We start from the raw sequence: 14,578 nt of genomic DNA on the forward strand, positions 1-14,578 counted from the left end.
GCAGACAATCATCTGACCCATAGGTGGCAGCCATCTCAAGCCAGAGGACGAGAGGACTCTAGCCGCCACGCATATAAAGGATTTATGGTTAAAAACTTAGTTTTTACGGGTTTACTTGTTTTACATGTATGGTTCATTGTTGGAATTATTTTGTTATTTCTCTAAAAAAATTTTACTTGCTTATCTGTTTATTCAGGGCCCTCCTTGTGGCCTTATGCGTTGCGTAACGCCACCGCATACCCCCCCCCCCCCCATAGTTGCTACCCTGGCTATAGCCCTTGCTGGCATAAGAGACTCTACTAAAGAGAGCTCTGTAGGGCTCTTCTGGGGGAAATTTGGCATAATCTTCCATATTGGCCAGACGTCGTGGAAGAGTTTGCGAGTGTGCCTACACTTTTCCCCACCTCACGTGACCTGCTGACTGACTGTCGGGTACCCGTTTATACTGCAGGGTGAACAAAGGTAGGGGGGGGGATTTAAGAAACCTTTCCATTGTTTCCATGCGAGACGGAATTAAACCCGCGACCTCTTTTAATCAAAAGATTAAAATTATCAGGATGGTTTTAAGCTAGTTTCAAAGCTGAAAATAATATACGAAATCTGTTGATACATTTAGTTTACATCTGATGAACGTAATCACATTTGATAGTCACCTGTTTACACCGGCGTTTTGAGATGTTGTACTGCTGGCAGGGTGAGCCTAGTATGTTCAGTGCATGGTACAAGGACCCGAATGTGATCACTGTAAATGCGCTCACCTCGTTCATGCTGCCAGACACGTCCAAGACGAGAGTGACGACGCGGGATGTGGGCTGCAGGAGCGTAAATGACGGCTGCGTGTCCGTTCCGACCGGCAGTTTTATTTTCAGCTTAAAATCGTTGTGCCGCTGCATGATTTGCCATGTGCTCTTCGAGGCACACAGACGGTTATGGAGGGTGGGAGCGGCCTTGTTGTGTTGGTTTACAGAGCAGAATTCTTTGACCTGCAGTTATAGCGGCCAAAGGTTCATCCGTGTTAATGCCTCTGGTTAATATAGCATTGACAGTCCTTAAAAATGTTATTCTTAGGTTTTTCGGTAAAGTCACGTAGGTAAAAAATTAAAATTAATAAAAGTCAAATAAAATGAAAATCACGACGTTTCGGAGGCAACACAAGCTTCCTGTCTTCAAGTACAGCAAGTGTGCTGTGACGGTTCCACCTGAAGACGGAAGCTTGTGTTGCCTCCGAAACGTCGTGATTTTTATTTTATTTTACTTTCATTTATTTAAAATTTTTACCTACGTGACTTTACCGAAAAAACCTAAGCATATGAATCCTTGCAGTCACGAAAGCTTCAAATCAAGACTTTAAAATGTTGCACGTATTAATGATGGATGTTGTGCACAACGGAAATTTAGGACGAGACGATGGAATCTCAAGAATTACAAGGGCTGGATCAGGGCCAGAAATGAAGAGACAAGGGAGAGAGAGGTAAGTAGTGGTACCCATCTCAGTCAAGCTGAAACCAGTTGTAAATAAGGGAGGGAAACCACATAGGGGGAAAGGTGAGAACATGGAAGAACAAAAGGAAGATTGTGAACACTTTTGACGTTATTCAACTGCGCGGATTTAAATATTAAGAAGGATGAGACTGAGAGCCTGGTATAAAACGAGGTGGTTCTGGCTGGTGAAACACGATTTAAGTGAATATGGCGTTGGGCCATCATTAGCAGGAAGTGTTACTACCTAGGCCACATTGCCCGAAACGACCACAAATACCAGCTATTAAAGCAAAGCCTGGAAGGAAAAATTGAAGGGAAAAAACGACCAGGATGGCCAAAAACGACATGGCTCAGTAACATCAAAACATGGCTACAATTAACAACAGCACAAACTCTACACGCCGTGCTAGACCGGGACCAATATCATCGTGAAGTCGCACACGCCGTTAGGCAGCACTAAAGCAGAAGAAGGCGTTGGGCGTGGAGATAGCCCAGGATCGGAATGAGTATGAGAGAGAGGACCCACAAGTTGGACCCCCACAAGTGTGGAAACATGCCAGAAATAAGAATGCATTTTTAAAAATATGTTCTACCTTGTGAGTTCAAATCATGGCCATGGGTCAACTCAGTCCATTATACCAATGGAGTCGATGAAGTGAGTAATAATGCTGGAAATAAACAGTGGGTTTTCCTCTGCAAAGCCTGTCCCCTGTCTCAGTAATGTGGAATTTCAACCACTGGCTCAGACTGACTGATGGAGATGAATACTTTGGTTTTATTATTTCATTTTGAGAACGACTCGGTATCCACTGCCATGACTATAACCTGTAATTTTGTGACAACAACAAATTGATATTTACGTGTATTTATCCAATACTTAAAAGGTGAGGAAAGTAAAATGATGTTTCGATCTGTTATCATCTGGGACAAAATTGGCATTATATAGTTGTGGTTTAATAAGAAGCCACAATAAACTGCCTTGTAGACTACCACCATGAATATTCATTCACAATTCTTAACATATACTGGCAACTACGTTCATATTCATGTGCGGGAGATCGGCCTAAATAGACACTTCAATATTTCATAACATCAAATATTAAAGCCCTTATATTTTAACATATATAAGCCCTAGAAACACCGTGCGCAGGATAGATCAAAGTGCCTGATAGCATGGGAGGACAAGGACTAAGAAGAGACAATGACGATTTAAGTTTGGTGGCAGCAAAAGGAGGAAAAATGCCCAAGAGGACAACCACCACAGTCGTGGAGTGATGATTTCAGAACACATGCAGGAGCTAAGATGGACTGTTGCATCGCAAGACCCTGATGATATGGCACGATGGCTTGGGGAGCCCTTCATCCAGCAGTGGATAGATTATGGCTGATGATGATGATGATGATAATGGATACACGATGATGATCGGTGGATCTACTGCAATTTTCAGATGTTAAAGTGCGTTTCGTATCTGGGCCAGGAGCTTACGTTGTCGAGGGCCTGGATGGACATGATGGAGCTTGATGCTGTCTGATCCACGTCTGGGAAAAATGTGCATCCTTCTTCTGGAAGGCCCGTCTTGGGATCAATGTTACAATTGCGTGTAGAGACGCTACCGTTTCTCATCACCATCACGTGACCACCCGTTAAGTCTTTGGAACACCTGTGTGCGGTGAAGGTATACATGTCAACTTAACAATTAGAGTAAGACAGAAGTGTCTCAGTTTAAATCAGTTGTATATTTCAGTTTCTTTGCATGATATACATTCCTCAATATTATGAATGTTTTTAACTTTTATGATAACTATTATGGTTTTTATGTGTTTATGTGATTTTTCCCCCTCCTAGAATCTATAACAATATTGTTGTTGATTTCAGGGTAATGGTTGCACAATGCTTAGCGTGCTGTGCTATGAACCCAGTGACCCGTGTTTCATTCCCAGTTACAGCTAACATCAGTGGCGGATTATATCTGAACGTACCGCTTGGACTCCACCACATCCCTTTGTCAACAATCCACACTGACCAAGTGTGGCCAAACAATTCCCATGACGAACACATCAGCGTTGAATTGTCAAAGGGGCTATGAATGATCATTATTATTTGCTCTTAAAAGGCAATTCATCAGATAAAGTTTGCAAAAATATTAGAGCTATGTAAACAGAAAAGAGTGACAAAGTGCACGAGAAATCTAACGCTGTGATATCTCCAACAAACATGTTTACGTAAAACTGGAGTGCTGGTGAAACCCCTCCTCCCCCCCCTAGGTTGTATCTGCTACTTGAGATGATTAACTCATTGCATGGGTTCAATCAACATGAAATGTTAAAGGCTCTAACTGCTGGCTACATAAAATGCAGGAAGCGGTGGAGAATAAACATGACACTGACCTTGTAAACTCGATTTTGCCTTTATCCAAATAGAAGGGCACTTGATCGTTGTATTCATCATAAAGTCCCCAACGGAGGTGGCCCCATTCATGGACAAAGACTTTTCCTGGGACACAACATAAAGACAAAGTGAATCCCTTATAACCTTAACAGACTGTTTGGGAAAGTGCTGTTAACGAGCGCTTATGAAGGTCAGTACGGCACATGAGGGGGTGGTTGGCCAGCACCATGCCCGTCGCTTTTGTCTCCCTCGTGGCGATGTTTACACATCGCACTAGGTACTCATTTGAGGCCGAGTTGATTTATTACACAATACACACACTTGCATTTGGCCTGGATAATAACGAAAAATAAACATCCATTAGAAAAAAAATATTGCATTCTGAGTCAGGCAGTTGAGTTAATGGACAAATTTAAATATTCATGCCTCGTCGTAAAAGTGCCAACCTCTGTTCATAACAGAGGTCCAAAAAATGCTGCTGACATCATATAATCTGCTTGAGAGACTTGCTGGGATTTATATTCTTGGTTCTTTCGGTAAAGTCACGGAGAAGGGAAATAAAAAAATAAAAAAATGTCTTGCTGTGGATTTCACACCTGATGATGATTGCTTGTGTGGCAGTCGAAACGTCGTGATAATTTTTATTGTTTTATTTATATGTTTATTTTATTACTATTTTATTATTTCCCTTCTACGCGACTTTACCGAAAGAACCAAGAATATGAATCCCTGCAGTCACGAAAGAAGCTTTAAATCGAAATTTGCTTGGATTTGTTAATGTAACCTCTGAGTCACTGTACCTCGGGGGCCGTATGCTTCCAAGTAGTGGTTGGTCAGGAGGAAGTTTGGAGTGAGGTGAATGTACTGGCCAGGTTCCCCACACAGGCCAAACTGGTGCGTGTACGGAGAATTGTCGGTGGGATCGTCGCGGGGCACAATGAGCACATCTGCCTGCATTCGTACACACAGCGAGCGGCCAGGGAAATTCTGTCAACGCATTTTCAAAGTCAAACATCATATTGTTCTTCACGCAAAGGAGCAAAGATGTGGTGTTAAACTGTGGTGGATGCAATCGGCCAGGTATATAAGTTCCATATAACTCATGGCAGGGTCTATAATCTTCATAGGATGACCACTGTTGACATCTCGTAATCTGTCATCCCAAGCCAACTCAATAAAAATTGGGGCTATGTATTCTTTTTTTTACCTTTTGTCCTCCATGTCTCAGTTTTTCCATAGAATAAAAAAAGATATATAGCTCTCTTCTAGAGCTTTAAAATGACACGAGACTCACTCACCTATCTACGTCAACTGAAGGAAGGAACGATAGCTAGAGATTCATCTTCTTGGTTCTTTCGGAAAAGTCACGTAGAATGGAAATAATAAAATAATAAAAATAAAACATAATAAAATAATTCTCACGACGTTTCGGCCACAACGCAAGCAGCCGTCCTCAGGTGGAGAACAGGTTTGTCGAGAAGACATTCAGACTCTGTCTTCTCGACAGACCTGTTCTCCACCTGAGGACGGCTGCTTGCATTGTGGCTGAAACGTCGTGAGAATTATTTTATTATGTTTTATTTTTATTATTTTATTATTTCCATTCTACGTGACTTTACCGAACGAACCAAGAAGATGAATCCCCGCAGTCACGAAAGCTTTAAATCGATAACTAGAGAGTCACCAAGTGGTCTTGCCAGGTAAAACTTTGATGTTCTATATCTGGGGAGTGAGAGGTCAGATTGACCTAATATGTGGGTGGTAATCTTATTTGCCAAAGACAAAGAGCCTTACTAAATATCGTCGAAAATGTGGTTTTGTTAAATATGTAATTACCCCAAAATTATCTAAATTTGTATGGTCCTGGATGGATTGTGAGCTGAATAGATTCCCTCTGCAGTGCAATTTTAATTAGAATCCTTTCAATTGTAGCTGGAACATTTTAAACACACCACACCACCCAACTAGAAATATCTCCATTTCTCATCGTACTCATATTCAGTGCTGGATAAAACTGTCTGATTTTTTTAAAATCTAGTTATAGGTTTAACACGTAGGCTTTCGCGACCAATATTATCCATGATACAGTTTTTTTTTTTTAATTTAGATCGCGCCTGATGAAGCTAGTTATAATTACTGGTGAAATGTCGTACTCAGATTGTAAATGTTGTGGCTTCGCTCTTCAACACACCGGTGTGCTGTACTAGTAACGAATTGGCATGTTCTGTTTACGTGACAACCCTTACTAATTGGCTGTGTCGGGTGGTGGCGGGTTTAACGACACATATATTTCCGCGATCTAACCCAAAAAAAACCTGTATTATGGAATCCAGTTATAGATCGAATATTATGGTTAAAGCAATTGAAAGAATGAATATATGTATGCATATAGAATATATATTTTAAAAACTTTAGTATTGTTTTAATATTCACTGCGTGTCAATGCCAGTGTTTTTGTAAGTACTTACTGCTCCATAGGACTCAGACTTTGGCCGGTTGTAGATTGGATTTGTTTTCCATGATGCCGGAATAAGAATATTGACATTCCGGAAGTAGAAACGATACTTTGTTGCTCTGAACAAGTCAGAGGATGCATTTGTGATCATATCCTGCAGAATAAATATTCACAATGCATTAACGCAATACAATATAATGTGTTTACAACAATAGATTTGGGAGAACATTTTACCGAATACTCTTTTGTTCTTTCGGTAAAGTCACGTAGGTAGAAAAATAAATAATAAATCACGACTTTTCAATCGCAACACAATTAATCGTCATCAGGTGGAAAGATACAGCAGTAGAACTGCTGAACAAGAAAGGGCTGCTGCAACAAGAGGTAATATATAGGTTTGAGGTGGGTGTCACCCAAGGGTAAGTGGGCGGGGTCAGAGATGGAAAGGAGTCCCGTCGCCGCAAGCACGCACGCACAACTGCGTTAAAGGGAGAGATTGATTGGCATGTTAATGTTCACGAGTATAATGGAATAAAAAAATAACCTGTAAAAACTAAGTTTTTCACTACAAATCCTTTATATGCGTGGCATCGGTTTTATTTTATTATTCATTTCTGTTTTTCTTGAGTAAGAGTTTCATTTTTATCACATTGGTATTTTAAATTAAATATGAAAATTTTTTTTTCCTAAAAAGTGGAAAATTTTGGAAATTTTTTTCACGAAAATAAATTGTCACGCACAACGAGTCTGTGTGCAAAATGTCAGCTCGATTGGATCACGGGAAGTGGGTTAAAAAACGACCAAAAGATTTGCACAGTCGTAAGCACGCAAGCAAGCAAGCAAGTGAACTTAATATAAAGGATTTAAAAATGGGCCCCATCGTCGCACACGAGCACCGTCGCCGCACTCACGCACAGCAGCTGCGTTAATGGGAGAGATTGGCATGTCAATGTAAGCGAGTTTAATGGGAAGATAGCATGTCTGTGTCAGAGGACCGGGCATAGTGGCACCTCGTGGGCAACACAAGCTGCGGCGTTGGCGGCTGCACAGTGAGGGGGCAGCGTGTCAATGCCAGAGAACCACCGTAACGGTGGCCGTGCCAGTGAGAGTGGTGACCACACTTGCTGGCTTTCCTTGCGCAGAGTGGGATGGGGCGGGGGGGCTAATGAAACAACGTACATTATGCATGCGCATTATACAATCCCTTTGATATTGTCCTTCCTGTCCATTGTGTGTATTAAAATAGCCATACCAACGGTAATCCCTATTTTAACTGTTCGGATAAGCTACCGACTTAGTGCTGCGTGGAAGCGAATCATCAAATAATACATTGTTTTAATGCATGCCTAAACAGGCCACCATACTTCAATAGGGATTACCGTTGGTACGGCTATTTTAATACACACAATGGACAGGAAGGACAAGATCAAAGGGATTGTATAATGCGCTTGCATAATGTACATTGTCTCAACCCTTACTAGTTGGCTGTGTCGGGTGGTGGCGGGTTTAAATGAAACATTTATATATTTACGCAATCTAACCCAAAAAAATACTATTATGGAGGATATTAGTCGCGAAAGCCTCCTACGTGTTAAAGTGAAAGTGTGTGCATTTTATTTCCGACCATTCGTATGCAGTATTGTGTTTACTGATTGAGTTACGTTGTTTTAAGAACAAGAACACGCGTGTGAATTTCAGAAAATAATTCCGTTTATTTACCCAGGAAAGCCTCACAGGGAGTGTCAGGAGTTGTTGAAGAGGCTTCTTCCCAAAGACCCCGGGGCCCGCCTCGGACATGCTGGCAGGACTACGTTGCTCAGCTGGCCTGGGAACGCCTAGGAATTCCCCAAGAAGAGCTAAAGTTTGTGTGAAGTAGTGTATAGTGTAGTTTATAGTGTATATTAGTGTAGTGTATAGTAATGTAGAGTAGTGTATAGTGTAGTGTACAGTGTATAGTAGTGTAGTGTTAGAGTCTGTTGCCAGGGAAAGGGAGGTCTGGACCGCCCTACTCAACATGCTACCGCCACGACCCTCACCAGGACAAGCGGATTGAGAAATGAACAACAATAATGACACGAAAGTGTTTAATCTTGACTTGTAATAAAGTGTTTAGCACGTGGGAGGAAACCGGAGCACCGAGAGAAAACCCACGCGAACAAGGGAATGATGGTTAAATGTCAGCACAGATAGTTTGGTGTACTGCACCCACTGCTGCACTGTCTTCTCATGCAGAGTTTGCAGCTCAAACCAAGAACTATAAACTATTTTTTATTTTACCAGGTTTGGCCCACTGAGCTATATAGCTCTTTTTCAGAAGCGACCTGGCCCCAAATGATACCCCACTGAAGTGGCTTATTGTGTGGAAATATATAGCTGCCAAATACTGTAAATGCACGTTACTAAATGTGGAGTGAAAAAACTGGAGGACCTGGAGAAAAATCCACGCGATGAATTATACAGCAGGTGTCAGGGTCGGGCTCGAACCCGCAACCTCCTGTATACCAGGCAAGGTCATTAACATCTTGTCACCGTGCCACAAAATCCAGTATGCAAAGGCAGTTCCCATCCAAATACTATCCAGACTCAACCCTGACTGATTAATTTCTGAAAATTAATGAGAATGGTAGAAACTCAGGGTGATAAGGTCTTAGGTCAAGGGATTAGATAACATGTTGTAAATGTAATACGGGCAATATAAAATGTATTACTTGCGGCGCACCACAGAAAGGGGAGTGGTTAAGGATAACGTGAATAGAAAAAAGGAATGGGAAAGGAATGCCAAGTCAGACAAAGAGGGTCGTTGCTATTGGTTCACAATTGACTTGGACTTTTTAAGGAACGTATTTAACCGGGATGTGTGCAACTTGAGGCAGACGGATTAACCCTGAATTTAGAGTATTTTACAAATAATTATTGATCCAACATTATTTTAAAAGTTGAGCAAATCCTATGCTGTATCAGGATGAGGCGATGGATGCAATTGATAAATTACAGTGGCTAATGCTTCGACATTTTAACCGTTCGATTTTTTTACTGAATGCCATTCTAAGTATGTATACATATACTGAAATGCACATTTATATTGGAAATCAACAATTGTAAAATGCATTTTACTTCTAACAGTTCTACATTATTCCCACGCTGTTATCAAGTTCTAGTGGGATTTTTAAGAAGATATATTTTTCTGAAGAAATTTTATACCACTTTTTTGTTTTACGGCATGAGTACAAGCAGACCCCATTTAGCGCAATTCCATAGAACGCCGATTCGTTCCAGCGCTCCTTATCCTGGCGATGTTTTTTATCATAAACAAAAATAAATCAAAATATCTACAGAGCGCTTACGAGTGAGAAGACGTACCCACTCCCATTATTCGCTCAGCCAATGAGAGCGACGTACGCTGAGTCAACCAGACCCCGACTCGATTATGAGAATTCGTGGTAATTATTTTCTTAATCTCCTTTTTTCAACACAATATTATTGCAGCGGGTTTAGCCAGGTGAGAACTTACGAGACCACGGCAGGGGTCTCAGGCTCCACCAAGAAGAAACCTCACCACAGAAATTGTGACCGAGGGCGTCACTAAGACCCTGATTGCGAGTGCCGCAAGCCCCTCCAAGCTCGCCTCCCACCGCTGCTTTGTAGTGCACAATGTTTATGTTATAGTAAAATAACACTGGTCAACACACTTTTTCTGGCAAAAGATATTCCAACGGTTTTAGGGTAATACTTTGGGGTGCTGATTCCAAATCTGGCATTATTTTTTGTCTATCACATCAGGTTTTTGAGATATCATATATTGCATTTTCAATAAAAAACTGCAGAAGAAAAATATTAAATAAATGTGGATATCTACATAAAATGATATTATAAACACACTATCCTAAAAATACAGCACCATATTTTAACACTAAAGCAGTCACTGACTCGCAACAACTTGCAATCATAAGGGACAAAGTTAATTTCGGGTAAAATCAATGAAAATGGGGTATGCCGATAGCATAAAAATGAGATGTGATAGAGCAAATCTGAGATCAGATTTTGAATCAGCACCCTGAAATTAGTCTAAAACAGCTGCAAAAGTCCAGGCCAGAATTTGTTGTTGTTGACCAGTGTAATTGTTTTATTTCCGAAATAATGTTTACCATCTGTATCATTTGCGCTATTACCGATACCCCAATGCATCCCTCGTATATTGCTCATACGAAAGAAGCAACCTTGTCGGGAATGCACCGCCCCATGTAGTATACGATGGTAGAATGGCTTATTTCAGAGCGCTAATTCGATGCTCACTTCTCCAGGAACGCTTCTTGAGCGCTCAGCGAGGTCTGCCCCTATAGGTTTTGAAGAGATGTTTGGAGTGGGGGGGGGGGGCGATATTTGTGATAACGCACAATTCTTACAACACACTTGCTCACAAATAATACCCATCATTGTGTGTGTGGGAGGAAAATAATTAACTATATTAACAATAAAAATGTTTACCGACGCTTACCGTGATGGCAGTTTTTTTTTATTGTTTAAACTTGTACAAGCGGCTGTGAACCTGCGAGACCACGATAGCCATAACACAGTAGTGGACTGTTAGTCGCACAGGCACCTCCTGGCTTTGGCAGTCCTCCTCGAAGACACTGGCGTGGACCATCAACCCTCATCGATATTTAGATCTAAAGCTTTCGTGACTGCAGGGATTCATCTTCTTGGTTCTTTCGGTAAAGTCACGTAGAAGGGAAATAATAAAATAATAAAAATAAAACATAATACACACCTGAGGACGGCTGCTTGTGTTGTGGCTGAAACGTCGTGAGAATTTTTATTTTATTATGTTGTATTTTTTTTTATTTCCCTTCTACGTGACTTTACCGAAAAACCAAGAAGACCTCATCGATATATCAACAACGGCCCCATGCGGCACCACACCTCCCTCACGAACGGATAATTAAAGGCACAAAAGCCATCCCCCCCCCCTCTCCACAACGCTCCTCAAAGCATCACCACCTCCACCGTGTCTCTTACACTGAGTGCCGTTCGCTCCCCTGTGTGGAAACTAAACTCTTGTGTTGCTGATAATTGGTTTTTTACCCTTCTATCTGGCAACAAAACTGACACCTTTTTTACAAGGAGTCATGTTTGCATAGACCAAAATACCTGCAGTCATAATGCAAACAAAAAACATAACTCTGATAATGTGCACTGTCCTTGAAGTTGATTGGTCCACACCCGAGACAGCTTTCCTTAGAGCCTAGTCTCACATGGGTTGGACCAGATGACGCCAAAAGGCGCACAACTCAAAGACAATGCACCATCAGAGTATGAGAGCTCGGGGTAAGCATTGTGTTGCTGTTAAAGCATTAACGCGTTACCCCTCACGCAGTCCTCAACTCAACTCCATTTGACCCGTACGCCGTAGCTTCCGCTTCTTTGTTTTATTCATTACAATTCGCCACACAAACTATAGATCAAATCTTCTTGGTTCTTTCGGTAAAGTCACGTAGAAGGGAAATAATAGATTAATACAAATTAAACAAATTACAATTAAATTCTCACGACGTTTAGCCACAACGCAAGCAGACGTCCTCAGGTGAAGAATTGTATTTAATTATGTTTCATTTGTATTATTTTATTATTTCCCTTCTACGTGACTTTACCAAAAGAACCAAGAGTATGAATCCCTGCAGTCACGAAAGCTTTAAATCGAAAATTTAGTTTGCCTTTTTCATTTTCATTGTCCACGTTTGCGATTCGCGTGCCATAGCTGGCAATATGCGCCAATTGAAAACGTTTCTCTCAATTCACAACTTGCTTTGCTGCTTGTTACGATCAAATAACATTTTCTAAAAACACTCCAGCCTGCTCTTGTTTATCTATCATGTACTTTACCAGTGTACGGTGTGGTCCACATGTATTGTGACCCCCCTCCCATTTAATTATCTAAAACTTTTTTTTAAAGGTTCAATTAAAAAATAAATTCATATACAAAGGAACAAAAATTAGGGGTCAATTAATTGGGGGTGGAGAGAGGGGGGGAGGGGGTCACATCACATCTGGACCACCCTGTACGACAGTCTTGGGCTCCCACACCGGAGAGGAGCAATGGCAAAACATCTCACGACGCTCCGACGTGGTGGCGAGCAGAGCTCCACGTTTCCACTCAGCGCATCAACACGTTGCTGGCATCATGCCCGAGGAGAAGAGAAAACAATCATAACTTTCGATTTAAAGCTTTCGTGACTGCAGGGATTCATCTTCTTGGTTTTTTTCGGTAAAGTCACGTAGAAGGGCTGCTTGCGTTGTAGCCGAAACGTCGTGAGAATTATTTTATTATGTTTTATTTTTATTATTTTATTACTTCCCTTCTACGTGACTTTACCGAAAAAAACCAAGAAGATGAACAATCATAACGTTTCACGAGGTCGTGGACCTTTGAGGTCAGCGGCGGCTGGGGGGTTGGGGGGGGTCACCGAAACGTTGCCATGGTTTGAACGACGATTGTTCGATTTGATTTGAAGCTTTCGTGACTGCAGGGATTACTCTTTGGTCGTTTCGGTAAAGTCACGTGGAAAGAAAATAAATTAAATAATAGAGTACGACGTTTCGATTGCAACACAAGCAACCGTCATCAGGTAGAACTAAATTTGAGAGAGAGACGAAACACAGACACGGAGACACACAGACAGACACACAAGCAGAGAAAGACAACACAGAGACACACAGACAGACACACAAGCAGAGAGAGACACAACACAGACACACACAGAGAGACAACACAGAGACATACTGACAGACACACATAGAGAGAGAGACAACACAGAGACACACAGACAGACACACAAGCAGAGACACACACAACATAGACACACAGACAGGCACACAAGCAGAAAGACAACACAGAGACACACAGACACACAAGCAGAGAGACACAACATAGACACACAGAGAAAGACACACAACACAGAGACACACAGACAGACACACAAGCAAAGAGACACACAACATAGACACACAGACAGACACACAAGCAGAGAGAGAGACACACAACATAGACACACAGACAGACACACAAGCAAAGAGACACACAACACAGAGACACACAGACAGACACACAAGCAAAGAGAGAGACAACACCAACGAAAAAAATGCAGGGGAAGGGAAGGGTTGAGGGCTCTCACCTTTATGGCGTCGACGAGTTGGGGGTCCTCCGGCACGGCGGGGTTGATGGCGATGACCAAACCCTCGTAGCCGTTGTCGATCAACTTCACTCGCGAGCCGTGGCTCAGCCCCACGGCCACGCACAGCACCGCGGTGACCACGACGAGCGGAGCACGCTTTTGGGGAACGTTCATCGTTGCTGCCTTTGGCGAACTCTGGCGATATTTACCGGCACCGTGTTGAGAGGGAGCGGGCGTGGGGGTGGTGGTGATTTAATGTTTACCTCGAGGAGGAAACGGTGTTTGCGGGCAGCATTATGATGTATTTATTAGTTTGCTTTAAACACTGCAAGACGTGGGTGGCAGTTGAAGTCTGCCCGTTGGACGACTCAGCCTCGTTATCTTGCACGCACAATAGCACACAGCAAGAGCAAGTCAATTTCGGGAGAATTTAAATTGTGTGTTTTTTTATTATCTCTCAATGATTATTCTGTAATGTATAGCCTCACGATATCACCACCATTGACAAAGATAATACAAACCGAGCAAGAATGATCACAAGCCTGGGTTTGAGTGAGATAGTAACTCACAAGACCGAGAGCATGTGAACATTAGTGACAGTGGCGAAGCAGTAAACGCACCACCCCTCTTACGCGCCCTCCTCTCTGTTGGGGAATGGCTAAATCAGCCAGTGACCACTTCCTTATTATTCAGTAAATTCGCTCGTTTCTTTGAAAATTTCGTGGGGCGGTGGTGAGCCTGCTCCACCATAACAGCCCCTAGCGGACATGATTACAGCGAGCCTCTCAGCCTGTTTACAACTCGTCCAAACTCTTCACGCTATCACACAGATATTTCGCAACGGGCACGAGCGCCTGTTTTGGCAGAAGTTGTGCAAAGTCTGCACACACGCAACATGCAACACACCACGCCGAGCGGAAGTCTATTCAGTTCATAACATTGGCTTCTCCTTTGTAGCCCATGGGCCAGAAGAGAAATCGAAACCACCTAAGGTTGAACAATTTTTGTATTACCGATTTATTTCTATGGAAAACAGTAGTTCATTATTTTATTGGCCACTCGTTTGACATGGTTATAACACAA

At 42.1% G+C, this 14,578-nt stretch overlaps 1 protein-coding gene across 1 annotated transcript in view; it reads right to left on the reverse strand.

The window, feature by feature from the left end:
- LOC133341854 (calcium-activated chloride channel regulator 1-like) overlaps window positions 1-14,294 on the reverse strand; it is a 33,336-nt gene extending 19,042 nt beyond the window's left edge. The window contains exons 1-7 of the mRNA XM_061550644.1: window positions 14,116-14,294; window positions 13,496-13,876; window positions 6,340-6,480; window positions 4,672-4,822; window positions 3,871-3,976; window positions 2,969-3,143; window positions 759-983 (exon numbers count right to left, since the gene is read on the reverse strand). Of these exons, the coding sequence (XP_061406628.1) occupies window positions 759-983; window positions 2,969-3,143; window positions 3,871-3,976; window positions 4,672-4,822; window positions 6,340-6,480; window positions 13,496-13,669 (972 nt within the window). The 5' untranslated portion in view covers window positions 13,670-13,876; window positions 14,116-14,294. The remainder of the gene's footprint in view (window positions 1-758; window positions 984-2,968; window positions 3,144-3,870; window positions 3,977-4,671; window positions 4,823-6,339; window positions 6,481-13,495; window positions 13,877-14,115) is intronic.
- Between the last annotated feature and the right edge of the window lie 284 nt (window positions 14,295-14,578).

Source organism: Lethenteron reissneri, chromosome 12 (assembly GCF_015708825.2).
Source record: "Lethenteron reissneri isolate LAM-NWPU_2019-01 chromosome 12, ASM1570882v1, whole genome shotgun sequence".
Taxonomy (NCBI): domain Eukaryota; kingdom Metazoa; phylum Chordata; class Hyperoartia; order Petromyzontiformes; family Petromyzontidae; genus Lethenteron; species Lethenteron reissneri.